We start from the raw sequence: 23,934 nt of genomic DNA, 5'->3' as shown, positions 1-23,934 counted from the left end.
TCATTTACTTTTTTCGACAGAGGTCGCATTGGTGATCGCCGGTGTTTCGTGGTGCGGCAGCGGCGGTAGACGAGATGGACGAGGAAGAGTTGGCGCATTATGCTGAAGTGTTGCTCTCGATGAAGGAATATGAAAGCTACGTGTGGCGGGAGGGCTTTCGCAAGAAGCAGCACCTGAAGCGTCTGAGTGAAAAGCATGCGCGCCGACTCCCAGCGTTCACTGCCAAAGACAGCATTCCTGCAACGCTGGTGGAGCCCCACGTTTTGAACATGTTTCCCAAGCAGGTTGCTCTAGAGATGTGCAAAAAAGAACCAAGAGTTTTGGGACCAAGTGTGCGCGATGCAATCGAACTTTGGGCCCGAGGTGGATCTCCCGACCCACGTCAACTTGAAGGAGCCGATGAAGACACCATATCGCCATTACTCCAAGCTCAAGAGCACATTCCATCAACTCGTGCGGGACTGGGCCGTTGAGGTACCCAACTTCCATCCTCTCAACCACCATACGAGACATCGTGTAGGGCGCGGAAGAGCGCGAGCGATGCTACAAACCAATTCTAGACGAACTCAAGCGTGTGTTGCCTGTGAGCGAAGACAACAGGTGGATAGAGCTACCCCGATTCTTCGTACATGCTTGACAAGTGGTCTTGTTAGGAACTTGCAAAAGGTGCTTGTCCCCGGCGCAGGGCTGGGGCGATTGGCGCTGGAGATTGTGTCGGCAGGGTATGCCGCCCAGGGCAACGAGTTTTCGTACCAAATGCTCTTCACGAGCAACTTTATCCTCAACTGGTACATGGTTGCTGCGCAACGTTGTTTTCCATTCGATTCGTTGTTTACTTCATGCACAGCGCCCGGCAGCCCGACGCGTACACCGTGCATCCTTGGATCGACAACCCATCCAACGTGATGACATTTGACGACTTTGCTCGGCCCGTGACTATCCCCGATGTCGCCCCCGACTCCCTGCTCGCCTTGACTGCGACGCCATCGGGTACGTTCACGCGAAAACGTTTTGTAGCAAGAATGGATGGTCCCAACACCGATCTCGCTTTTGGATTCGCATGACACGTTGCCGTTCGCATGACTGTACATATGGGCTCCGTAGGCGCGGAACCCAACTTTTCCATGTGCGCTGGCGAATTCCTCGAAGTGTATTCGCAAGAGCGAGGTACAGAATCCTCCTGTGGTGTGCCGTCCCGCCGCCGAATGTCAACTGCTTTCCAAGTTCTTGGCTCGTTGAGTCCTGTGCACAACTTAACGCGCTTTGTTGCCAGACGCGTGGGACTGCATAGTTACGTGCTTCTTCATCGACGCCGCCCCCAACGTGATCGAGTTCATTGAAGCGTTCGAGCGCTTGTTAAAACCAGGTACTGGCTCGAGTTGTGGATGCGCCATGCGTTTTGCCCGCCGGGATGCCGATGGTGTTTTATGGATGTGGCAGGCGGAGTCTGGATCAACTTGGGACCGTTGCTGTACCATTGGCAAAACGGAAGCGGCGCTGAGGACGACCGGTACGACCAGTCGATCGAGCTCACATATGAAGAGATCAAGCACGTGGCCGAGGGCTACAACTTAAACTTTACGGTGACGTACCATGCAGCTGAGGGGCATGGCGTAACCCGCTGTTCGTGTAGAAGGAAGAGCGAAAGGAGTGCCTGTACACGTGCAATCCGACGTCCATGTTGCGGTCCGTGTACAACTGCATCATGTTCACCGCGATCAAAGGCACGCCGTTGGAGTCGTACCCTGCGTCTGCAACGAAACCTGCGCCAGGAATCGAGACAACGAAGGATCAGTCAACGAGACGGAGCTAGGCGGACGGGTCAGTCCACGAATAAAATTAGGCGTTACGGGTGATGCAAAACGAATTGGCAAACGGGTTCCATCCATGTGGGACGTCATCGTGCTTGCGAGCGGTTGTCGTGTGAAGAAAAAAGCGCGATCCCAACGACGGAATCGATCGTCGGACCGGGGGGTCGACGGGGAGCAATTGTTTGCAACATGGCAGTGTTGTCGCCACGTGTTCGACCATGTCGGCATCGATCATTGCATTGAAGTCAAGGATCGTTTTTTCGAACGACGAATAGACCACGGTGACCGCAGTTGCGTCATCCAACGACTTCTGGCTCGTGCCACCGAGTTGACGAGCCGCGTGGAGCTTGCGCAAGGACGGTTGCAGGAGCGTTTGGGATGGCGTCAAAAGTACCGCTGGCGACTTGCGCTCCATTTCCGCCGCTCCTCCGTTTTCTTCGCCGCGTACAGCACGTCCGGCCATCGGTCGTCGGCGGTCTTTCCAACTTTTCAAATTCAAAACTGCCCGAGAAGATCGGAATCTTGGGCTTCGTGCTGTGATTGGCTACTTGAAGTGGCCTCCCATTGGCTAAAATCCATGTGTCAACTTCAACTCAACCTGAGTTCGATGCAATTGTGTGACGACGAAATATGGCGGCTGTGTGAATGGGGGGGGGGGTTGTGCTGATGGCAATAGAGCCACTGTGGGTATATGCGCACTGCGCACGCGCGCCTGCGATCTGCAGCTTCGTGCTGAGGACTCGACGAACCATGCCACGATGCAGTGCGTTTCTCGTATGACTGGGAACGAATGCATGGCATACAGTTATCCGTCGGGTGTCCGGATATTGTCCGAAGATCGGGAAAATCGGACGCGATGCTGCTGGAGAACCTTCTCGCGCGAGTGCGGCACGCTGGGTCGTCCAAGCATGTGAATGTGGTAGCGTACTCTGGCGGAGTGGACTCATCCTTGGTGGCCGCGCTCGTGCACCGTGTCTTTCCTGAAAACAGCATTGCATGTCTTGGGGTGTCCGCAGCTTTGTCCCAGGACCAGCTCACACTGGCACGAGACGTGGCAACGGCCATTGGCATTCCGCTATGGGAGACACGTACAAGCGAAGGAGAGGATCCCCGCTACGTCGAGAACAAAGGCCAAAGGTGTGTTTGCGCTTGACTATGGTTGGAGAGCGCCTTCCTTACAGCTGCGCAGTTGCTACTATTGCAAGACGAATCTGTATACAACATTGAGCCAAGTTGCCGAACGCGTGAAAGCCCAAAGGTGTCCAAACTTTCTGTATTGCGAATCGGCACACTGAGTTGTTCGTGCAGCCCAGGCGTGGCCCCAGTATTGTTCAACGGGACAAACGCCGATGACAAATTTGATCCCACGCGACTTGGTGCGTTGTTATTTTTTCATACGGCAGGACTGACACCTTCGTTGCTCAAGGTCTCGTAGCTGCCACAGAGTTTCAAGTCGTTAGTCCGCTGGAGAATCTCACCAAGGCGAGCGTGCGGCAGGTCGTCCTCCAACTGCCTCCTCCAACAACCTGACCGAATGACGGTGTTGTCTTAGATTTCGAAACAGATCGGCCTTCCCAATTGGAACTACGCCGCTTCACCGTGTTTGCGTTCGCGACTGGCATTTGGCGTCGCAGCAAACCCCGTACGAACGAAAGCACGACATCCCTTCTTTGGGTATCCAACACTAGGACCACCTCGCGCGGATTGAAAAAGCCGAACACGCCGTTCGCTCGACGGTCGCCCTCACCCCCGTGGACAACTTGCGTGTTCGGTTCTTAGCCCACAACCGCGCGGCCGTCGGTGCGTTTAACCTGTGAAACATACATCAACGCACTCCTGACCGCCTTGAAGAACTGGACGCGGCGACAGTTCGAGCACTGCTGCCACGTCAAGTTGATGCCATTCAAGTGATTTGCAAGGAGCTGGGTACTTTTTCAGACCGCTGCATGCTTCATTCCTCTGAAGTGCCGCGTAGGGTTTGATGATGCTATCGTGCGTCCGTTCAAGAGCGGCAGTTTGTCTGGATTCAGCGCCGCGCCGTAGGTTGTCGCTGTCGGCGCGTCCAGCACTTCTTGACTGCACATACATGGAATTCAATTTTACATGCAATGCGGACGGTCCGAAACAGCACGGATGATGCAAGAATAGATAGCGACCAACGATGCGTAGCACATCGAGCCCACCGAATGGGAATAGCATGCGCGCTTGGACGCAGCGGCGGTGGAAGCGCTTTGGCTTTGCATGGCACCGTCCTGTGGCGCCAAACCGACTTGGTGACGAGGCGCGAATTGAGGCACAAAAATTCCGATCGATCGCGTTGCGCGTATCCGGAGACAATATCCGGAATCCGCTGGTTTTGGTGGAGGCAGGATTGAAGTGCGACCCTGTGTGCGGAAGGCAGCGAGATGAGTGACTTGCCCGAGTACGACACGGTGGGCTGGGGAATCCTCACGGGCAGCCCGTGGTGGCCTATGTATGTGTGTGACCCACAGAAACTTCGACCGAAACTGCACACATTGGGTACGCAATTGAACTGAATCCAGCAAGATCGAGAGACGAACGGCGGTGCTGAATGCTTGACGTAGGTGGCGCGCACAGCTCGATCTTGAGAAAAGCGAAATGCTTCCCAGACAACTATCGGATCGTGTACTGGTTTGGAAGTGCAACATTGTACTCACCCCGTCACGTCTTGCCATTGACTCACGTGGTTGGATAGTTCGTTGATGAGGAAGGGTACAACGAGGCTGTGGAATTCAGAAGAGCACGATAAATTCGTCAAAGGATTCCCCCAAGCTCCATTTGTTGGTACCAAGAAGTCACCAGGAAGCATTTCGATGGACGATCTCAAAGTGGCCATCGAGGAAGCAGAGGTAGCCGACTCTGTCATCTCGAACGGACAGAACGCCATGTCATTTCCGCTACGTCGTGTAGGATTTTCTCGCACAAGACGAGAGCATGCGACTCCTTAAGCACATGGTTCCGTCCGACATGAACCCGTCGATGGACCCGCCACCGCCAGAGGACGACGAAGATGACGACGAGGACGAAGATCGCGATGAAGAAGTCGAAAAAGATGACGAAGTTGACAACGACAGCGACGACGACGACGAAAAGCCGATCAAACCGAAGAAAAAGGACAAAAAAGAAGCGAAAAAATCCAAGAAAAAGTCGTCGTCGTCCAAGCGGAAATCCAACCCCGACGACGACAGCAAGCCAAAAAAGCGCAAGAAATCGTCGAAAAAGGACGTGGACGCCGCTGCCCGAGACGACGATGCCACGCCCATCAAGAAGAAACCATCGGCGTCCGAGGTTGCGGCTGAAGAACCGGACAAACCCGATGACAACGTGCTCAAAGTTCGTATCGAGGACGAAATCCGAAACGTGCTGAGCACAGGCGACCTCGAGCAGCTCACGACGCGCAAACTGAGACAGCACTTGGCGGACACACTCAAGATGGACCTCCGGGACCATAAAAACACCATCAAAGAAGTCGTGAACCGCATTATCGCGGGAATGGACTCGGTGCCTGAAGCACCCCCGCCAGTTGCAGTACCGGAATCTGTCGAGCCAATTGTGCTTTTGGAGAGAATCCACGGCGCTACAGGCGAGGACGTGAAAGAACCCCTCGAGTTGCTGCTGCCTGTACGTGTCTCGACTGTGCGTTGCAATGAAACGCAAATTTTGCCGTGCGTAGATCGCCTCCAAACTGAACGATACCCAAATTGCAGCAATTTCTGCACGCGTTGTCGAGTGGACTCGTCATGAGTACGTAGGCCAGCAAGTTGAAATCCCACCGCCGTCACTAATGTGGCAATGATTGTAGCGATGCGCGACTGGCTGAGATGGCCAAGTCGCTTGCCGCCACGTGGAAATTGGAGCCACCGGCGCCTTCATTGACTGCAGACAAAATCTTGGCGTTGAAAGCTACGCTCGAAGCGGACGGATCGCCTAACGATGTCATGCTGGAGGCGATCGCCCAGCTTGCACAGGTGACGCTATCCCTCCATGAACTTGAACTTACACAAGATGTAGGCACATACGGCGTTTGACGTGCTCAGGAAGACCAAGATTATCGCGACGGTGGCTCAACTCCGTCACCATGTGTACGTCGGCATTTTTCCTTTCCATGTGAAATTGCAACGGAAAATGTAGCAACGACAAGGTGTCGACGGCAGCCAAAGAATTGCGCAACAAGTGGAAAAAGGATTTTGTCGAAACCCCAGCGCCCCCGACGACAATCGAGTTGGGGCTGCTGTCCAAGTTGGAAACGATGCGGCGAGAGCTCGAAAAGGACTCGTCGGCGGACGAAGCGCTCCAAACGGCGCAACTTGCAAGTCTCAACGAGCTGGCGCAAATGAACTTGTCCACACAGGACATCGTGGCATCTCAGATCGGTCTCGTTGTGTCCAAATTGCGAAAGGCCAAGTACGAATGCTGCTCGTGCATCGTGGTATCTCACTGATGTGGAATTTGGTAGAAATACCACGCTGGCCAAGACAGCTCATGACCTGAAGCACAAGTGGAAAGAAATGGCCAAGGAATAGTCGGCGACATGGCAGAATCGTTGGTTGACATGAGTGTGTATTGATCAGAAGCACTTGGAATGAACGATGGCAGGTCCCCGGGCGTCGTAGTCGTCGCGGCTGATCCAGACGCCGTCGCGAAGACCCTTGACGTACATGCTCGCACCGACAAACGGCGCGTACTGGGTCTTTCGAACCACGTCGACATGGACGGCTTGATGGCCTATGGCCTTTTGGATTTCGTGGCTGAGTCGATCTTTGAAGCCAGGGAGGGCACACACGCTGCCGCAGCACACCACTTGGGCGATCAAGTCGCTCTGGAGGAACTCATCGCACAGCGAGATGGACTTCAAAATGGCAGCGTGGAGAGGGGTGTCGCATGTGCAGTCTGGTCACGAGGCAGATCAAACCTGGACGGTGCAACGAATTCAGACGAACCTGGGTCGAGTGATGGAGTCCACAGCAGTTCCGGGCAGATAAACCGCTCAATGTCGTACGCCATACTGAGGACGTTTCCGCTCGGTAGTTGTTGCGAATAAGTCGCATGGAGCCTTCGTACAGCGTGAGGGAATGACGTGGCAACGAATCGTACGGGTGCTGTTCGGAAGATGGCGGGGTGTCCTTGACCCACACGAAGGGATGGTCTAGAGTTGGCAGCACATGAACGTCTTTGCGGCGGAATCCGCCGTATTTCTCCGTCATGTCGAAGAAATCCATGGCAACGAGCCCATTCGATGCCTAGTTTGCAACCCGTGACCATCACGACGACACAAGGGCACTTGTCGCACCAATATCGTTCGGGCCATGCGCCGCTGCGACCTCAGTGGGATCTTGTGGAAGTCTTCGCAGTCTTGAGACAGCAGCATTGATACCATGAAATTCACCAGCTGATCTTCGCCAAATTTGACCTTCAACACGGCATGCTCCATCTAGAGGCACCAACCAACGCATGAAATGGTGGCACAGAGACCACCACTAGTTCTTACCACCATGTCTTCGAAGATTGGAACGATATAGGTGGCGTCGGCCCCCACATCGACAATCAACCCCGTCGCTTTCCCCACCGCGCGGAGACTCATCTGGGCGTCCGTCGTTAAGAAGACGCCTTGCAGTTGACCCGATTCGAACAGCGAGTGCACGATCTTTTCACGTTGGCCCTTGTCGATCAGCGGTTTGTGTGTCATAACAAGCTAGCATCAAAACATTCGATTGGCGACTGTCGACGCCAGAAATGTCCGACCTTGAAAGCGTCAGGATGGGATTCGGCACCGACACAAGCCAACGCTTGCTTCAAGATGCCTTCAAAATAAACGAACGACGCGATGGCACCCTTGGAAAATATCCGTTCTTCCTTCATGATGCCACGAAGGGCAGGGTCTGGGTGATCGTACAAGACATTCGTTGCATCTTTGCCGAGGAAATACCCATTCTACAGCACAAACACACTGAATATCGGCATTGCAGACACAACACGTGCATCATAGCCTGCGCGCAGGGATCCAGTCCCAATATACGAAGAGCCTTGGAGCACACGGTGCAGTTCTTCGATTCCGCCACGCGGCACAGCTGCAAGAGCCTGCATTCGTCTCGCATGAATAGACGTCACAGTCGAGTCGAATTCCTCACCGGCAAGATGGATGATGGCGTGATCGATGGATCCGACTTTTCGTCCGCAAGACCCACATAGATTTCCGACGCATCGCCGTGAAGTATGATCACACCGCTTGTTGCCATTGGCATGGTTGCCTCGGCAGCACTCTCACTTGGCTGAACTGTTGAGATGGATGGTTCCGGGACGCTGGAGAGAGCTCGAACTTGCGCTTCCAACTGCAGCATTCGCGATTGGGCTAGCTGGCGTTCATCGTTGAGTTCCTTGAGTTTGAGCTCTAGTAACTTGATCTTGTCGCGACTGGATTCGTCATGACGTCGCAGCTCCTCCATAGCGGCATCGCAACTGGATAGCTTGTCACGCCCAGCAACGTTATCTTGCTTGAGCCGGTCGTTTTCCTCGGACAGTTCAGTGACTCGTTGCTGCGCTTCGATTAATTTGTGGTCTTGCGCGTCAAGTTTCGAGGTTTGGTCCGCCAGAACTTGCTCGAATTCGGTTGATCTCAAGTCTCGGGCTTGTTCCAATTGAAACTGCAACGTCTGAAGCTCCGACTCGAGAGAAGCAATCTTGGCATTGTTGAGAGCTGCCAATGACTGGTGTCCGTTCACCTCGGTGGTGAGCGCTTGCACTTGCCCTTGGGAAGTGCGCAACGATGATTGCGTCTCCTCGAGTTTGCCTTCGATTTCGTCGAGTTTTGTTTTGTATCGTTCGGTGTTTGCATTCGCGCGTGCTTGTTCTTCCACCGCCGAGTCCATGTCCATAGCATGACGATCAGCTTCGCGTCGAAGCGCGTCGTATTTTTCTTTCCAAGCACTGGCTTCCGTCATGAGGTCTTGGGACTTTACGAGAGAAATCTTGACGCTTTCCAATTCTGAATGCGCTTCGCCAAGTCGAAGGTCACAGTCTGCGACAACTTTGGTCAACTTTGAGTCAAGTGTGGACAATTCTTGGCGAAGCGACGCAATGGTCGCATCGGACGAACGCTTGGCTAGAAGGAGCGCGTTTCGGTCGCTGGTAATCTCATCCAATCGGGCGACATCAGTGGCATACGTTTCAACGAGCGCCGTTTGTTGGGCAAGTGCTTTTTCCACGTTTTCGACCATGGCTGCTTGCTGCTTCATAATATCCAGCTGTTGTCGCAAACCAACGACTTCATCTTCGAGCGACGTTATCGCAGTGGCCTTGGCGATCGTCGTGTTGTGCAATTCCAGCGTCACACGTTCGCGCTCTTCCTTCTCAACGTCAGCGACTCCTTTCAAGGCTGCAATTTTTTCTTCCAACTGCCCGTTGCGAATCACATGCTCCTTGTTCGTTTCACCGACAGCGACGAGGTCCCGTTCGAGTTTGTCCACTTGAGCTTCGCAAGACTCGACGCAGCTGAGGGTGCGCGCAAGCTCCGATCGAAGGTCTGCCGTCGAGTTCCTTTCTACGCTCAACTCTGTGTTCAACTGTGCAAGAGTTGCTTCGGCATCGTGAAGTCGATGTGTTGATTCTTCCAAACGATGCACCTCGCTCTCCAGTGCAGCGACGCGTTTCGATGTCTCGTCGCCGATTCCTCGCTGCACCAAAAGATCTGCTGTGGCCTCCGCGAGCTTGTCTTTTACCTCGGACAGCTCGACTTCATACGACTCGATCATCGACTTGTACGTAGTAATTTCGGCATTCAGTTTGGTGCATTCATTTGCAAAATCAATGTCGCACAGTCCCGTTGCTGCCTGGGCTGCGTCGACACGTCGGTTGTATTCTTGAATGGTGAAATCCGCTTGAGTTTGCTTAGCAGCGCCATTCACTGCCTGGGATTCCAAAGCGATCTTTGCTTGCTCGAGTTGTTTGATATCATCTTCAAGTTGAGATCGTTCAGTAGCAAACGATTGCGCAGCTTCGTCGCGCTCGACAGTAACCACAGCTAGCTGCTTCTCTGCTGTAGACACTTGATTCTTCAGTAATGACGCCACAGCTTGTTGCGATGCCAGCTGGTCCTTCATATCGACGATTTGCCTGACCAGAGACTGCTCTTGCTCTTGAAACACGATGTGTGCTTCCGTGAGCTCGTTGATTTCCGCCGTTTGGGTCAGAACCATAGTTTCGAGAGACTGGCATTTGACCACCAAACGCTCCTTGTCGCTTGTAAGTGCATTGATTTGGTCGCGTAAAGAGGTGATGTCGACTTCTGCCGGCTTTGCGGCGTTCGCTTGGGTCAATTGACTCAATACATCGTCGTTCTGCTTTTTCAAATGTCGAACCTCTTGTTGCAGACCATCTGACGTGTCCCGCAACGATTTCTCCTGGCTGACGAGCTTTTCTCGTTCGGATCGCCACTCAAACTCGCTCGATTCGAACGCTTTCACTTGGATTTGCAGCTCGCCGCAAATGCGATTCAAGTTCTCGAGCTGCTTTGCACTCTCGATCTTTTCCGATTCCAATGTCGAGACTTGGAGCTTGAGTGCTATAACGTTCTCGTCGCACGGTGCAGGTGGTGGCGTAGTAGTTGCACTCAACGTGGCTTTTCTGAAGTCGCTGAGTTGCATCTTGCTCTCAATCAGTTCTTGCGAAAGCGTGTCGAGTTGCCGCTTCAGCGTCAACGTCGACTCTGCGTACGCCTCGGACTTTTGCTTGTATTGCATGCATGCCGTTGTCATTTTTTCCATGTTTTGTTCGGCAACTCGTAGCGTGGATAGGACTTGACTGCACTCGACCTCCTTCTCGTGCACTTGCAAAGAAAGGCGGTGAATGTCTTCGCGCAATGACGGTACGATGCCATCGACAGTACTTGAAATAGAGTCCGTGCCTCTTTGATTCGCACTTGCCGAAATGGGGGAAGTCGAACTGCGCTTGGACAGGTTGGCGCCAGCCCCGTCTCGAGTCACGGGCGACGGATCTGCAAACGGAATGATGGGCGACGATGCCTTTTCTTCTTCGGGGATCGCCTGACATGCATCGGGAAAGGCTTCCAGTGAAGCATTGTCTTGGTTTTCGGAAGGTAACGATGCAATCCTCCGCTGGATTCCTTGGTCGACTCTTGGAGCACCGCTGCGACGAACCGCCCTTACTGTCGTCTGCTGCTTGGAGAGGGAACTTTGTAACCTGGATGTTCGTTGCTGCATTGACACCTTGCCAAGAAGAAGTGAGTTGACTGATGATTTCTTGCGTCAAATGCTTACCGTTCGTTTTGTTGAAGTTGCCAAATTCGTGAAATCTCTTCCCATGGGCGTAGGGACCTCCCTTGCTTTGACCACCTTGGACGATTCTCCAGGGTGATGCAAGTCTCCGTCTTTGTATCCGCGACTGACTGTGTGTCGCATGTAGTTTGGGACATTGCGCTGTGATGTCGTTGATGCTGGAAGTGTACGTTGTCTATTCTCGTGCGAATCGGACCTGGGTACCTTGCTTTGCCTTGTTTCCACCGATGATTTGGACTGCAAAACACTTGACGTCGCTCCACCTGCGGACTCAAGTTTCGGGGACTTTGAGGGGGGAGGGATAGCTATCGAGATGGGGACTGCGGGAGGACGCACTCGGTACAACAGATCTTCGGCAGACGACGTGCCAGAGGGGACCGCCCTTCGCACAGGAAAGTCCACGGGTTTGGGCTTGTCATTCTTAGCCTCTCGTTTCGCCTTGCTGCTTGACGTCGACCGAAGATACGACGGCACGGCGGTCGCCATATCCGTGCGGTTTGATGTGGTGTGCAACGGACAATCCAATTCACGAAACGACTAGTACTTTGATCATAGTAACTAGCACATACTAGTACTCTTATTTTCTTCGACAGGGGACAAGTGTGTGAACTATGTTCTTGCGTGCGAAAAGGCGTCCTCAAGCGTCGCCGTGCTATGAAGGTAAGGGCTTCGAACCTTCGTAGTAGTCGCCAATTTCAATTTTGATCGCAAACGCGCTCGCATGATGTCGATCCAAGATGCGTTGGGCTGTACCAAGCAACGCTTGGACGAAGGAATATCAGTCGTGAATTATTGTCGCCGTGAAACCACTTGTACGTGAATGGGTCGTTAAAATTTTACAGTGTAATGGTACGATTTTATGCAGAATTATATGGGACAAATTCAGCGATTCATATGGTTTTTTATATCGACAAACAAAAAAAGAAAAGATGGTTAGTACGATTGATGGCATACTAATAGTAGCCGCGACGGGCGGTAAAATCGCCCATGAAGCGTTTCGGTGGCGCGGGTCGAGGAAAATTTGAAAAATTCCAAATTTCCTCGCGACCAAGCAAGGGACAGACTCGGAAGCGTACGGTGGGCCGTGACGAGAGAAGGGACGACCTCCACGACCATCGTCACCGATAGACATGGAGTCCGACCCACACATGGACTTGCAGTTGATTCGCGAAGGCGAAATGGAACGCGAGCGGCTGCAGAAGGAAGGGTTTAACATGAAACTACGCATCAACTTCCTGGAAGAGCAGTTGCTGAAGTACAAAGAAGGTAGTGTCCACAAGGACGTCCATCTATACACGAAGGCGTGTGGTAAGCTGCTGTCTAGGGACGGCGTTCGAAGACGAAGATTTCGAATCCGAGAATATCCACTTGCGCACAGTGATCGAAGAGAAAGTCCAAGAGCTCGAACGACGAAATGCACTACTTGTGCGTGCACGTGATGCCATTGAAGATCTCCGTTCCGACCTCGAGGCAGCCAAAGAGAGCAATCGACTGAATGCGTCGATGAACCAGAGCCAACTCGAAGAATCGGTGCTGGAAACCCAACGTTTGGAGCAAGAAGTTTCCCGCCTTGAGGACGATGTCGCGCGACTCCGCATGCAGCTGAGTGAAGCGAATCGGAAATATGAAGATCTCCTTCGCGCACACGACGAATTGACACTGGAACTGAATGAACGAAGTCAGGCATACCAGCAAGTCGACGCCGTGCAGCAAACCGCGCACTGGGAAAAACAGAAAATGAAGACAGATCTGCAAGTCGAATTTGAAGCCCGATTGAACGACGAAAGGGACAAATTTCAAGAGGAGCTCGCACATCGCACCCGCTTACAAGAAGCGACGCTCAAGGAGAAAGACGCCGCTGTCATTAACTTGACGAGATCTGTCGGAGACCTCCATGCGACCGTACAAGCGTTGACGTCACAAAAGAAGGAGGCAGAACTGATGGCCGAAATCTGCACAAAACAGTACGACGCGTTGAAAGAACAAAACGACAAAACGCAGCAACAACTGATCGAGGCAACCAAGGATGCTGGCGAAGCCATATCGCTTCGCAACAAGTGTGAATGGACTGAAGCGCAGCTGAAGTTGATGCAAGATCGATGTCGGGACTTGGAAGGTAATTTGGACAAGGCCAAGGGTATCGAGAGCTCCCTCCGTCAAGATCTTACACGTGCTGTTGCTCTCAATGGCAAAGTGGACCAAACTTTGGCATTGCAAACAGACTCAACGTTGCGAGAAATCACGTCCAAGCTCGAGATTACGATAATGACCAACGAGTCACTTCGAGGCGAATTGAGCGAGGCGAATTCACACATCACACAGCTCGAGAAGAACATGGCGATGGGTGAAATGGCTCTGTCCGACATGAAGCGAAAGTGTTTGAGTTTGGAAACGCAATTGCGACAGAGTGCCGTGACCGCAGATAAAGTCAGCTCGACGGAAGATCGCGTGCAACGGGTGCGTCTAGCTTCGGGAATATTACACTTGTTGACGTGTTGCGGTAGTTGGAGAGCGAGATTGCCCAGCTACATAGCAACGAGCAAGAGTTGAAGAGCTCGCTTGCCGTGGTGCAGGCGGAGAAGGTTCAGATCGAATCGATGCTCGTCGATTCGGACAGGAAGCTCGCGATTTTGAGAGCCGCACACGAAAACTTATTGAGAACCCAAGGCGAAACAAATGAGAGATGGAAGCAAGAGCAACAAACGCTAAAAAACACGGTTCGTGACCATCCTCGTTGCCATCCCAAATCTCAGTGGTTAATTTTTAGATTGACACATTGGAGAAAGAACGGAAGGACCTGCGTGGACAAGAAAATGCTACATTGAGTTCTCTTTCTCAGCAGCTGAAAGATATGAGCGACATGAAAGGGTAATGACGACCTTTAACCAACCAACATTATCCTTATACGGCTATAGAACATTCGAAGCAAACGTCCAACAAGCAGAGCTCCACTGGAACGAACAATCGATTAAGTTCCATCAAAGCTTGGATAAATTGCAACAACGCCTGTTGCAAGCGCACGAAACCATCAAGACCTTGTCTAAAGTGAGTGTTGTGTCCTTAATAGTCAAGACAATCGCATGTGAACTCATGTAAGTTTGCTGCAGACGCAAGGAGACACCCAACAACAACTTGCTAAGTCTCTTCGATCCGAGCTGGAGCAAGCCCGACTGGATTGGGAACGCGAATTGGCCCAACTTCAAAATAAAGTTCGTGACGAAGGCCGAAAAGCAGAATTGGTGCAGTTACAACACACCCGTGCGCTGAGTAAACTTGCTCAAGTCGAGTCCGAGTACCAGCGAACGTTGACAGACTTAATCAAGTCGAAGGTACGATCTTGAATTTTTCCTCAATTACAAACATTGATGGCACACAGGAAGGATACGATTCGCTTAAGGGCGAGTGTGACCGACGAGGCGAACACATTCGTTTGCTTCGTGAAGAAGTCCAGCAGGCACGACAACTGAGAGCATCTTTAGAATCGGATCTCCGTGCCGCCATGACAGAGCAGAAACCGTTGCTGGCAAAGATCCACCAACTACAAGGCAAAATCAACGATCTCGAGAGCCAAGCAGCAAATGATTTGAAACAATCAAAGTATCGGACTCCAGACACGCGACTATTTGGGGATACCAACGCCGTGCCAGATTTCAGTTTGGTCGATCGATTAGACAGCATTGTGAAAAAGTCGACGGAGCTGCAAGAACATACGCGTCGATTTCAAGAAAAACACAGTGCAGTTTGGAACGATGCCGTTTCTGGAACGAAACCAATGCCAAAGGCAATGGAGCTCGAATGCAAGCGTCTGCTTTATGCAAATGGCATCTTGTGTCAAAAGTTGGCCCAGGTGCGTGTGCCTCATTCACGTCGTCCCATCTTCGTCACTGACAGGCGATCTGTAGGTTGCGGCGGATTGGAAGCAATCGAAAGTGGCGCCTCCCAACGTGACTCACTCTGACCTGAAGCAGCAACACCAGAACAACCACATCCAGCAGCAACAGTACCAACCACAATCACTATTGAACCGAAGTGAGTTGGACGCACTCGTACAAACGCTCCACGAATCCAAACAAGTCGTCTCACACTCAACTTTGGAGTCGCCTCACGGTCGACCTCACAAATACGTCCCAGCCACCACACGCCTGGTCGACGCGTACCAGTCGTCGAACCGAGTGCTCGAGCGACTCAACCAGGAACTAGTCAAAGTCCACAGCACCATTGCCGACTACTCTAACGCCACCATATCCAGCTAGAAGTTGGTGCAACTTGCTGTAACATATTATCGAGTGCCATGCGCCTCCCGACGAATTGTCTGCACAGCACCGCCATCAGGATGTCCATGACGTCCTTGCTGTAGTCTTCCGTTAGTACATTGCGCATTAGTCCAACGTTGTGCACAGGAATAGTTAGTACCCGTGCGAATTTCGACAAATCCTGACCGAGCGGTTCCGTGATCAAATTAAAATTCACACGTTCAAGTTTCGCTTGTGGTGGTAATCTTGGGCTGATGGCGGTTGGCATCATTTAACCGCAGGTCGAAACCAAGTCAAGTGGACACCGCGAGGCATGCACACTGTCGTGTCGCATGTCGCGAAGGACATGCGACACGACAGTGTGCATGCCTCGCGGTGTCCACTTGACTTGGTTTCGACCTGCGGTCCAACGTGTGGGCGGTCACCAAGCATGGCTTATGTTATGACGATGTGTTATTAATAATTCATGATTCAAATTATTTGATTGGTAGTACTACTAGCAGTGGTCTTTGTTGGTTGAAGTACTATCTATGGGGGGGCTACTAATAGTAGCTACGACGGTCTTTTGGTCTGTGCTTGACGTGCTGCCGTAACGTGGTCGACCGCATTCCCATTGCTCTGCGTCATGAGGGTCTCATCGAATGGGGTGATGCCTGTGATCTTTGCGTGTATTTGTGGTGTGGTGGTGGCCTTCTCGTTAAAGCGAAAGAGGGTTCGCAAGTTGAACTGGAAGAGCCGCATCAGCGTCAAGAAGATATCGCCAACGTAAGCAGTGTCCTCTTGATGCTGTCGTGTGGACTCATCGTTTTGGCAGATCGGACTTAGGTCAGGCCTTTGGGATTGATATTGGTACGTTCCGCATCCTGCCTTTGTGATAGTCGAGATGGATGTCAGAAGGTCGACATAGGTGGAACGCTGTCCAAGATTGTGTACTTTGAACAAACGCAGCCGAACGCTCGCCGCCCCCGCGCAATGTCCCATGTCGTCGCAGCAGACGAGATGGCTCGCTTTGTCAAGGAGCGCGATTTCTACGGCAGCACGGGTGTGCGCGACACCCGCCTGAGCGTCACGTCGGACAGTTTGGGAGGCACGTTGCACTTCATCCACTTTGAAACGAGAAAGATGGAAGGTGCGATCGCAACAGTGTCTGGTCACGGGTTGAACCAGTCGTTGCGAGTGCTTTCTTGCACGGGAGGGGGCGCCCACAAGGTCCGCACGTCGATGGTCATGCCGTCGTATATCCTCATGCGTGGCGGCACGCTGTGCGTAGTACGCGGATCTGTTTCAGTCTTTGGCGGGTATTCAAATCAAAAAGGAGGACGAAATCAAATGCATGGTCAAGGGCCTCAACTTTCTCCTCAACTTGTTTCCGTACGAAGTCTACACGTTTGTGGTACTCGTCCATGATCAAGTCGACCAAGTTTACGCACGTGTCCATGCTATGTCGTGCCCTAGAACGTGGATTTCAGATCGTTGTCGGCGACCCGTGTGAGTTTGGTGCGTGAAAACAAGGCCGAAGATATTTTCCCCTACATCGTACGTGTGTCGGCATTTTGTTTGTTTTGCTTGGAAGAATCTCATGCCAACACTTGTGGTGCAGTTGGTCAGCATCGGATCTGGCGTGAGCGTCCTTCACGTGACCGGCCCACATACCTTCACTCGCGTGAGCGGAAGCAGCATCGGCGGAGGTACGACGCGCCCCTCGAGTTGTGATTGACGTTTCTACGATTAGGCACGTATTGGGGCCTCTGCCGCTTGCTATTTGAATGCCAAACGTACGACGAAGCATTGGATTTGTGTGTGAACGGTCGCAATGCGTCAGTGGACATGAGTGTCGGCGACATCTACGGAGGTGCCTACGAAAAATTCAATTTGCCAGCGACCACGGTGGCCAGTAGTTTTGGTACGTGCATGTTGTCTTCGCCAGCCTCCCACGTGTGTAAATACTATCCCATTGTTTTTACTGGAAATCGCGCATTCGCATCAAGGAGTCGAGTCGTCGCAGAACGTGCGCGGTTCATATTCAACGTGTGCACGATATCTCGGAATCCCTTCATGGCTGCTTCTTGTGGATATATGGATTTTTACGCATGGGGACTTTGATTGCATGTTTTGTAACAATTTCTTTGTAGGCAAAATGATTTCCGTGGGTCGGTCCGAAGTATCGGATGCGGACATTGCCCGAGCGTTGCTGATCATGACGACGCAAAACATTGGCCTGATCGCATACCTGAACGCGTGCATCTACAACACGAAGCGCATTTTTTTCGTGGGAAACTTTCTGCGCCACAACAAAATCTCGTGCCGGACCCTGGCGTACGCGATCGACTTTTGGTCCAAGGGCGAGATGAAGGCGCATTTTTGCCGACATGAAGGTTACTTGGGGGCTCTCGGTGCATTTTTGGCCAACACCAACAGCACCCAAATGGGCGAATAGACCTTTTGTTCATCAATGCATCGTCCGTTGATGTACCTTTGCCACCCGCTCGGTTCTCGCACACGTCCTTAAGCAGAGCGTAATATTTACACGCCAAGGACAAAATTTGAATCTAGCATGGCGAGCCATCGAGGCGAAGGTAATAGATATATCCACTACGCACGCTTACCAACAGCCAGACTAGCTTCTCGCCCGATGACTCCCTGCAACGCGTTCGAAACGACTTGTTTTGTAGGGTAGATGAAGCAATGTCCCCACGAAACAGTTTCGACTGAATAATGCTTGCGAACACTTGGTATCACGATCAACGCAACGATATATGCGCTCTTTGCGTGAATTGTCTTTGCGATTCGACTCGTCTATGCCGAACTGCATTGAGTTAACGCATTTCGCAGCGGAGGTGGCGTGTTGTTCAACGGTCGCGACTTGACGTGCCGCATGGGTTTTGCAGGGTGCGCGACGTTCTACATCGCATGCAAGGCAATTGCCGTTGTGAGCAGCGACGGCGTCCATCGCACCACGCGGTGCACGGCCGATCGGTTCATTCATCGATCCTTATCTCCACTCAGTCGCGTTCCTACGCGACGCTTTCTTGTGCAACTTCTCCGCTTCCAGCACGGACGCTTCGTTGATGAGCCACTCAAAGCCGTTGGTCGCGCTCAATTCCGGCGGTTGGAACGACCGGCGCTGGTCGACGGCGTCGTTCACGACGGCCAACTCGAGCACGTCGCGGAGCAAACGGCTTTTCATGTTGCGGTCTTCGATGGTCGTCGTCGTGAGCGAAGGCGATGCATTTACCTGGCACAGAGCACGTTTCGACACGTCGAGTGGGTTCAACGAACCTCGACGAGCCACGGTTTGAGGTCGCTGTCGACGATGATATCGTAGCCATAGCACTCGAAGCTGTGGATGTCGTTGATGATGACGTTTTGGACGGCTTTCAACGAGTGCACCATGATATTGTGAATGGCCGACAGCATCTTGTCCGCCGCACCCTAACAATGATTCCACCGAGCCCATGTGTCATCGAAATGTGCAACGACGTGCTGGACCAAGCATCCACCACCACGCGGTCGAGACCACTCTAAACATGCGCACGAAGCAGACGGTCGTACCCGTCCCCGTGTGGCTTCGACGTAGAGGCGGAGGTTGTAGATATTCCATTTGCCACCGTGCTTGTTATTGTAGTCTTCGTTGTGTTTTTGCACCGCGACGTTGGTCAAGTGCATGAATGGATTGTCCATGTCGTCAATGTCGGACGAGTACTTGACGTTGCAGAACCGCGCAAACCCTTCCGAGTACACGAACGCCTGCACAATGTCGCATGCATGCGTCGACACAGTCAAGTCGATGCAGCACACAAAAAGTACGACAAACCAACGGTAGTAGGCGACGTTCAAGCAACGATCGCCAAAAGTCGAAGGCGGCAATCGAGGCACAACAAACCCCACACATGGCTGTCATCCGAGGCGCGGGTACCTGCAGCGGCCGATACGACGTCACAAGGACGTACATGCGCAAGTCGAACTTTTTGCCGCCGATCAGCAGCGGATTCTCGATGTACCGCGACACGACGTAGCCCTCGACTGCTTTGGCGTTGGCCCATTTCTTGGTTTGGGACAACTTGTTGATGATGAAAATGCCCTTTCCTTGCGCTTTCGAGCACGGCTTCATGATCCACATCACGTTCGGGTTTCGGCGGAATTCCTGCCACGATCGCATGAACAAGGGTGATCGTGGAGACGGTCGGTCGTACCTCAACAAAGAGCGAGTAGTCGCCAGGTAGCGTGTACGTAACCGGGATGAAGTCGAGCTTTTCGACGAGCGCCGGGTCTTTCTCTGCTTCCTTCTTGTACCTGCCCATGTGCCGTCGGAACGAACCCGACAAGGGTGTGTGAGAAGCACACGGACCTCTTGATGTTTTTCACCATGAGATCTTTCCGCGTGAGCTCGTAGTGGTTGGGGAAATGGTTGACGTATTGCCCGTCTGTGAGGCGCACGCCGTTCTCGGGGTTGAACATGCTCTTGATGCTCTGCTTGTTCGCCCAGTAGATGTTCCAGTCGTTCCCTTCCGTTTTCTGCCATCCCCGGCGCTCAAAATTCCACACCACGACGTGCTTCTCCGCGTCGACCTTCCACTTGAACTTGCGGCTCATCGTCGTGTGTCGTTTCGCCGACATTTTGACCAGATGCATAGCTCGTTCATATTAGCTGAAATATACCGATCAAAGACAATTGCAACCTCCCCGCCGTCCCGCGTCCAAGCAACGCACGCGCGCGAGTGCATCGCGCCGCCATCACCACGTCCTTCGCTCACCGCGGCGACCCGGCAGGCGGTGAACTGTGCACGCGGTGCGACAGCGTTGCCATGTCTGAATAGCCACTCCCCCATGCGTGGCCGTGGCCCGATCGATGACGGGAGCAAATTCTTCACGACGGTTCTGGACAGGTGACGGGATGGCATGCACGTGGAGGCGGGCGATTGGTATGGTACAAGTCGGAGGCACCGCTTTGTCGAGGCCCCCTGATCGATTCGCACGGCCTGGACAGGTGTGCGCCATGACCAACTCCATCCCACCGCAACGTGCCGCACTGACGCTGCTTGGTGCTTTGAGCAACGACATCAATCACGTGTTGGCTGAAAACACGGCGGTTCCAAACAAAAATGAAACGTGTTCATGCCTGTGGTGCCATGGCCACAGGATGCTCGATTTCGACGAGCTCTACATTTCCAACGGCTCGGCGGGCTGTGGATAGTCTTTGGCGCTGTTCTTTTGGCGGACGCCGGCGCGCTGCTGGCGCAATCGGCGGCGCATGGTCGAGTAAAACCGGTTCTTCACAGCATTGTCGGTACGGCCGGGCAACAGGCGCGCAATGTCGGCCCAGTGGTTCCCGATCCGATCTCTCGTTTTGAAGATCAAGTCGTCCTCTTCTTCCGTCCACGCTTCCTTGTTCACGGATGGACTCAAGTGATTCACCCATCGTTCGCGGCACTGCTTGCCACACCGCCCAGGCAGCAACAGCGAAATCGCAGACCAGTCACTTGCCCCCGACGACTGCACCGCGACAGCCAACTCTTGGTCTTCCTGCGCAGTCCACGGCCGCTTGCCGAGCTTGTTCATCATCGTCGTCATCTTGGACCGTTTTCGACGGGGCGACTGCGACGCGTTCGACTCGATGTCGAATTCGTGGTAGTCGTCGCCCTTGCCCGCTTCACGCTTGACTTTGCCTTCTTCGTCATGGTAGAGTTGGTTTTCGCGGTGCTGCAGTTGATGGTGCGATTGAAGCAGGACGGCCGAGATGATCGGGTCGTGAACGTTGGTGGATGTAGCGCGCTGTTGAACATACGACTGCTGATGTATCTTGGACGAGCCCTTCTTGTCCACAAGGGCCAGCCGCGCGCGCTTGGACAGCGGCTTCTTCGTGCTAGAGTCAGCAAATTCGGTGGGACTCGACGCCGGGGACGCGGAAGAAGGGACGGACCCGCCATCGTCTTCGTCAGGATCAACATCACTGTCTTGATCGGTAGGTCGATATCGGTCGCCATAGCGTTGGGCGAGTCTGTGGCCGTCGTGAGTTGAATGGGAAAGGTCGTCGTGGGCAGTCGATGTGGACGTTTCCGCGAGCCCGAGCACGCGGCACAAGTCTTGTCGCAGGGAGAGTACACTGTTTTGGAGTTGCTGCAGTTGCTCGTGGACCACGCTCTCGTTTCGGAGCAAGTGCTTCAACGTGTCTTCTTGCTGCGCGACTTTGGCTCGTAGAAACTGCATTTCCGAGACATCGTCAGCTGCGGGGGGCATGACGCTCATGACGGTGGTGGGCGACGACGCGAGTTGTTGCTGACCATTGATCGGTGCGTTCTGGTCGTTGCTGGTTTCGACAATGCGGTTCATCTGGGACGCAAGGACTTCAAGGGCTGTGCAGTTGCTGTTGTCGCTCGACGACACGAGTTTCTCGTGGTGTCCAAACTCGTTCTGAAGCGCTTCGAGCGCCGATCGCGCTTGATGCAGCAGTTTGTTCTTGCGCACAAGGGTATCTTCCGACGTCGACGACATGGCAGAGATCGGTGAAACTGCGACGGCTACAAACACACGAGCAGCGCGACCGAATGAGGGGATCGAGGTCAGGAAGAGCACCACGTTCGTGTACGTACGGGATCGAGGACTGCGCGGCGTGGGGGCGTGCGAACGAGCTGCTTCCGCCGTCGTGGTTGCCTCTCTTTGTCGGTTTCTTCCGGTTCCAGGTCAAAAATGGGAAGGATGCGCGTGGTTCAGTTCGTTGGCGAAATCTTTTTTTATCCCCCGTTTCGAGCGCATACGAAAAACAAATCAAAACGCATAATTTAAAAGATTCGGGGAGTTACCCGAGTAACGGTGGTTTTTGGAGCGCGGCGTGATGGCAATTTATTTTTCCCCCGTTTTATTTTCCTTACAGAAATCCAGCCTACGTGGAATATAATGCATGGACGCCGCCACGTATTTTAATGATCGCCCCCGAGTAACGTTGCCAACGGGAGATAACTGGTGCCGAATTCAACGGTTTGGAGCTGGCCCAGAATTGCGGCTTCTGATTGGCCAAATAGTACGTCTCCGCCAATCAAATCGATGGAAAAGCAGTGGCAGTTAACGTGGACCCCGGACGCCGTTTCACAAATCCTTGAGACGTTTCGCGGATCTTCAAGAATCGTTCGGGGGGACGGCGGCGTCCTGCGGCGTTGCTGCGGGGGTACATGTCGAACGAGCGAGCGTTATTCGTGCGACATTGCGTCGCATCTAGTGACGTGGGGGGGGGGGAGGTCGTACGACATGAAGGAGTGTGATTCAACGTGGATCTTTGGAATGGAGCGAGCCGACTTAACCGTACGGCGACCAGTTGGACGTCCCTCCAGGAGCTTGTCGAACGGATCGACCTGATGCAGCGGTGCTTGGAACACTGCCATTCGCCATATGCCGGCTGTTGAACGAGTTGTTGCCAAATTGTGCCGCGCCCGAGTGTTGCAGGACGCTAGTCGCCCTCGGCCCCCCGAAATTCTCGTGGAAGCTCCCAGCGGTCGCGGTGCCTTGTCGACTTGGAGGGCAGCCCGTCCCAGGTGGGGGAACTCCCCGGTAGTTGTCTTGGACGTAAGACGTGCGGGGGGGGTCCATTTGGGGGTAGGCACCTTGCTGTGTTGGAGGGGGCAAAGGCTGTTGGAGGTTGAATCCTCCCTGGTGCCCATATGACGTGGCCGGATCAGGATACAAGGCTGTGCGAGGGGGAGGTTGCTGGAACGATTGGGGCGTTCGTGGCGGCATCTGAAACGAGGCGTCGTGCCCTCCAATGCTGACATGGTGCATCAGTTTCGACAGAGGGGATGGTGGATTGTCGTAGCCGCCCGCGGTACTTGGCGCGTAACTCGAGCCACCGCCGCTAGCATAGCCGCCAGACGACCTACCACCTCCGTTTTTCCGGGCTAGCCACTGACGCCTCTTCTTCTCCCAATTTTGATCACGCTTGGACGATGTTAGCGGCGGCTGTGAATTCGCGCCCCATCCAGACGACCCAGTCGTCACTGGTCTTGGGTCCGTGTTGAACTGGTTTGGTTGGATGTGTGGGTAGCCACGGCCAATGGAGTGGCCATTTGAGGTCGGCGGCGGACCGACACCGTACGCTGTCTGCGGAGGCTGGGCGAACCCCGTTGGTGGAGGTTGCGCATATCCCGTAGGTGGTGGCCGTTGGAACGGGGGAGGCTGCTGCTGGTTATTGCTGGGGCACGGCATGGACCCCCGTTGGGCGCTTGAGCCGTGCGTTGGTTTCTGTGGCAGAAAGTCCGCCCGCAGCTGGGGCGCGGAATCGCGAAGTTCCGGGTCGGATTCCGGAGCGCTGGTGCCGAAACCTCCAGGTCCTGGTGCGTTCGTGTCAACGCCACGGGTAGTCGTTGCATTGGACGTACCAAACGTGAGCTGGGAAGCACCGCCGGGGGGGCCATGCACTCTCGTCGAGCTTCGCCGTACATTCATTTGGGTAGACGTTAACGTCGACATGTGGATCAAGATGCCGCCGCCGCCGCCGTCGTCACAGGAGAGCTCGTGTCGCCGATGCCTTTCAACACTGGGCTATTTTTGAATTGGCTGTGTGTATTTTCT

The 23,934-nt window shown here is 53.5% G+C and overlaps 10 protein-coding genes across 23 annotated transcripts; 5 read left to right on the top strand and 5 right to left on the bottom strand.

Annotated features, from left to right (window-relative positions):
- Positions 1-74: 74 nt before the first annotated feature.
- H310_06958 (hypothetical protein) lies at positions 75-1,813 on the top strand (the record flags this gene model as incomplete). The annotated part of the gene is made up of 9 exons (XM_008872219.1): positions 75-248; positions 295-474; positions 521-600; positions 654-788; positions 848-990; positions 1,105-1,167; positions 1,274-1,366; positions 1,441-1,583; positions 1,634-1,813. 9 exons carry the CDS (start codon positions 75-77, stop codon positions 1,811-1,813), a joined length of 1,191 nt encoding a protein of 396 aa, XP_008870441.1.
- A 26-nt stretch (positions 1,814-1,839) lies between these two features.
- Positions 1,840-2,274, bottom strand: H310_06957 (hypothetical protein; the record flags this gene model as incomplete). The annotated part of the gene is made up of 1 exon (XM_008872218.1): positions 1,840-2,274. The coding sequence occupies one exon, from the start codon at positions 2,272-2,274 to the stop codon at positions 1,840-1,842; it is 435 nt and encodes a 144-aa protein (XP_008870440.1).
- A 377-nt stretch (positions 2,275-2,651) lies between these two features.
- H310_06956 (hypothetical protein) lies at positions 2,652-4,099 on the top strand. Of its 11 annotated transcripts, none has more exons than XM_008872208.1 (8): positions 2,652-2,948; positions 3,001-3,069; positions 3,120-3,187; positions 3,247-3,308; positions 3,364-3,453; positions 3,500-3,611; positions 3,663-3,737; positions 3,787-4,099. In XM_008872208.1, exons 1-8 carry the CDS (start codon positions 2,668-2,670, stop codon positions 3,852-3,854), a joined length of 825 nt encoding a protein of 274 aa, XP_008870430.1. In that variant the 5' UTR covers positions 2,652-2,667; the 3' UTR covers positions 3,855-4,099. The 11 variants fall into 11 exon arrangements, with proteins under 11 accessions (XP_008870430.1, XP_008870429.1, XP_008870432.1 ...); XM_008872207.1 differs by having other exon boundaries at positions 3,238-3,308; XM_008872210.1 differs by having other exon boundaries at positions 3,663-4,099.
- A 52-nt stretch (positions 4,100-4,151) lies between these two features.
- H310_06955 (hypothetical protein) lies at positions 4,152-6,537 on the top strand. Its single transcript, XM_008872206.1, has 9 exons — positions 4,152-4,331; positions 4,397-4,481; positions 4,528-4,681; positions 4,743-5,453; positions 5,506-5,576; positions 5,635-5,800; positions 5,844-5,914; positions 5,964-6,236; positions 6,289-6,537. Exons 1-9 carry the CDS (start codon positions 4,217-4,219, stop codon positions 6,353-6,355), a joined length of 1,713 nt encoding a protein of 570 aa, XP_008870428.1. The 5' UTR covers positions 4,152-4,216; the 3' UTR covers positions 6,356-6,537.
- On the bottom strand, positions 6,207-11,625 carry H310_06954 (hypothetical protein). The gene is made up of 9 exons (XM_008872205.1): positions 11,105-11,625; positions 7,961-11,053; positions 7,812-7,910; positions 7,575-7,763; positions 7,321-7,524; positions 7,123-7,263; positions 6,927-7,072; positions 6,773-6,885; positions 6,207-6,722 (listed from the first exon to the last, which is right to left on the bottom strand). The coding sequence occupies exons 1-9, from the start codon at positions 11,606-11,608 to the stop codon at positions 6,400-6,402; spliced, it is 4,812 nt and encodes a 1,603-aa protein (XP_008870427.1). The 5' UTR covers positions 11,609-11,625; the 3' UTR covers positions 6,207-6,399.
- A 500-nt stretch (positions 11,626-12,125) lies between these two features.
- Positions 12,126-15,428, top strand: H310_06953 (hypothetical protein). Its single transcript, XM_008872204.1, has 8 exons — positions 12,126-12,388; positions 12,447-13,579; positions 13,627-13,839; positions 13,890-13,990; positions 14,038-14,167; positions 14,230-14,451; positions 14,499-14,969; positions 15,025-15,428. The coding sequence occupies exons 1-8, from the start codon at positions 12,253-12,255 to the stop codon at positions 15,373-15,375; spliced, it is 2,757 nt and encodes a 918-aa protein (XP_008870426.1). The 5' UTR covers positions 12,126-12,252; the 3' UTR covers positions 15,376-15,428.
- A 506-nt stretch (positions 15,429-15,934) lies between these two features.
- Positions 15,935-17,862, top strand: H310_06952 (pantothenate kinase). The gene is made up of 8 exons (XM_008872203.1): positions 15,935-16,140; positions 16,190-16,224; positions 16,283-16,584; positions 16,646-16,768; positions 16,831-16,911; positions 16,976-17,063; positions 17,108-17,278; positions 17,508-17,862. The coding sequence occupies exons 1-8, from the start codon at positions 16,001-16,003 to the stop codon at positions 17,810-17,812; spliced, it is 1,245 nt and encodes a 414-aa protein (XP_008870425.1). The 5' UTR covers positions 15,935-16,000; the 3' UTR covers positions 17,813-17,862.
- A 252-nt stretch (positions 17,863-18,114) lies between these two features.
- On the bottom strand, positions 18,115-19,983 carry H310_06951 (hypothetical protein). Of its 3 annotated transcripts, XM_008872201.1 has the most exons (7): positions 19,724-19,983; positions 19,569-19,668; positions 19,292-19,519; positions 18,928-19,122; positions 18,766-18,807; positions 18,655-18,715; positions 18,115-18,610 (listed from the first exon to the last, which is right to left on the bottom strand). In XM_008872201.1, exons 1-7 carry the CDS (start codon positions 19,966-19,968, stop codon positions 18,453-18,455), a joined length of 1,029 nt encoding a protein of 342 aa, XP_008870423.1. In that variant the 5' UTR covers positions 19,969-19,983; the 3' UTR covers positions 18,115-18,452. The 3 variants fall into 3 exon arrangements, with proteins under 3 accessions (XP_008870423.1, XP_008870422.1, XP_008870424.1); XM_008872200.1 differs by having other exon boundaries at positions 18,655-18,807; XM_008872202.1 differs by having other exon boundaries at positions 18,655-19,122.
- Positions 19,984-20,465: 482 nt separating this feature from the next.
- On the bottom strand, positions 20,466-22,080 carry H310_06950. 2 transcript variants are annotated; one of them, XM_008872199.1, is made up of 3 exons: positions 21,966-22,080; positions 21,296-21,893; positions 20,466-21,238 (listed from the first exon to the last, which is right to left on the bottom strand). In XM_008872199.1, exons 2-3 carry the CDS (start codon positions 21,865-21,867, stop codon positions 20,536-20,538), a joined length of 1,275 nt encoding a protein of 424 aa, XP_008870421.1. In that variant the 5' UTR covers positions 21,868-21,893; positions 21,966-22,080; the 3' UTR covers positions 20,466-20,535. The 2 variants fall into 2 exon arrangements, with proteins under 2 accessions (XP_008870421.1, XP_008870420.1); XM_008872198.1 differs by having other exon boundaries at positions 20,466-21,893.
- A 531-nt stretch (positions 22,081-22,611) lies between these two features.
- On the bottom strand, positions 22,612-23,905 carry H310_06949 (hypothetical protein). Its single transcript, XM_008872197.1, has 2 exons — positions 23,742-23,905; positions 22,612-23,693 (listed from the first exon to the last, which is right to left on the bottom strand). The coding sequence occupies exons 1-2, from the start codon at positions 23,830-23,832 to the stop codon at positions 22,666-22,668; spliced, it is 1,119 nt and encodes a 372-aa protein (XP_008870419.1). The 5' UTR covers positions 23,833-23,905; the 3' UTR covers positions 22,612-22,665.
- Between the last annotated feature and the right edge of the window lie 29 nt (positions 23,906-23,934).

This window comes from Aphanomyces invadans, assembly GCF_000520115.1.
Source record: "Aphanomyces invadans strain NJM9701 unplaced genomic scaffold supercont1.12, whole genome shotgun sequence".
NCBI lineage: Eukaryota > Oomycota > Saprolegniomycetes > Saprolegniales > Verrucalvaceae > Aphanomyces > Aphanomyces invadans.
This window is presented reverse-complemented; position numbering and strand designations above follow the sequence as displayed.

Coding starts and splice junctions, on each gene's coding strand:
- H310_06951 (XM_008872200.1), bottom strand. CDS start 19,968: ATGAGCCGCAAGTTCAAGTGGAAGGTCGACGCGGAGAAGCACGTCGTG. Junction 19,669..19,723: donor ATGGTGAAAAACATCAAGAG/GTCCGTGTGCTT, acceptor GCACATGGGCAG/GTACAAGAAGGAAGCAGAGA. Junction 19,123..19,291: donor CGTCGTATCGGCCGCTGCAG/GTACCCGCGCCT, acceptor GACATTGTGCAG/GCGTTCGTGTACTCGGAAGG.
- H310_06956 (XM_008872207.1), top strand. CDS start 2,668: ATGCTGCTGGAGAACCTTCTCGCGCGAGTGCGGCACGCTGGGTCGTCC. Junction 3,612..3,662: donor CCACAACCGCGCGGCCGTCG/GTGCGTTTAACC, acceptor ACCGCCTTGAAG/AACTGGACGCGGCGACAGTT. Junction 3,738..3,786: donor AGTGATTTGCAAGGAGCTGG/GTACTTTTTCAG, acceptor AGTGCCGCGTAG/GGTTTGATGATGCTATCGTG.
- H310_06954 (XM_008872205.1), bottom strand. CDS start 11,608: ATGGCGACCGCCGTGCCGTCGTATCTTCGGTCGACGTCAAGCAGCAAG. Junction 6,886..6,926: donor CCATCTTCCGAACAGCACCC/GTACGATTCGTT, acceptor CGCTGTACGAAG/GCTCCATGCGACTTATTCGC. Junction 6,723..6,772: donor GACTCCATCACTCGACCCAG/GTTCGTCTGAAT, acceptor CCTCGTGACCAG/ACTGCACATGCGACACCCCT.
- H310_06952 (XM_008872203.1), top strand. CDS start 16,001: ATGAGGGTCTCATCGAATGGGGTGATGCCTGTGATCTTTGCGTGTATT. Junction 16,141..16,189: donor GTCAAGAAGATATCGCCAAC/GTAAGCAGTGTC, acceptor TCGTTTTGGCAG/ATCGGACTTAGGTCAGGCCT. Junction 16,912..16,975: donor AAGATATTTTCCCCTACATC/GTACGTGTGTCG, acceptor CTTGTGGTGCAG/TTGGTCAGCATCGGATCTGG.
- H310_06950 (XM_008872198.1), bottom strand. CDS start 21,867: ATGTCGTCGACGTCGGAAGATACCCTTGTGCGCAAGAACAAACTGCTG.
- H310_06953 (XM_008872204.1), top strand. CDS start 12,253: ATGGAGTCCGACCCACACATGGACTTGCAGTTGATTCGCGAAGGCGAA. Junction 13,580..13,626: donor CGGAAGATCGCGTGCAACGG/GTGCGTCTAGCT, acceptor GTGTTGCGGTAG/TTGGAGAGCGAGATTGCCCA. Junction 14,168..14,229: donor CCATCAAGACCTTGTCTAAA/GTGAGTGTTGTG, acceptor AGTTTGCTGCAG/ACGCAAGGAGACACCCAACA.
- H310_06955 (XM_008872206.1), top strand. CDS start 4,217: ATGAGTGACTTGCCCGAGTACGACACGGTGGGCTGGGGAATCCTCACG. Junction 4,482..4,527: donor TGGTTTGGAAGTGCAACATT/GTACTCACCCCG, acceptor GTGGTTGGATAG/TTCGTTGATGAGGAAGGGTA. Junction 5,577..5,634: donor GTCGAGTGGACTCGTCATGA/GTACGTAGGCCA, acceptor CAATGATTGTAG/CGATGCGCGACTGGCTGAGA.
- H310_06949 (XM_008872197.1), bottom strand. CDS start 23,832: ATGTCGACGTTAACGTCTACCCAAATGAATGTACGGCGAAGCTCGACG. Junction 23,694..23,741: donor TGCTTCCCAGCTCACGTTTG/GTACGTCCAATG, acceptor CGAACGCACCAG/GACCTGGAGGTTTCGGCACC.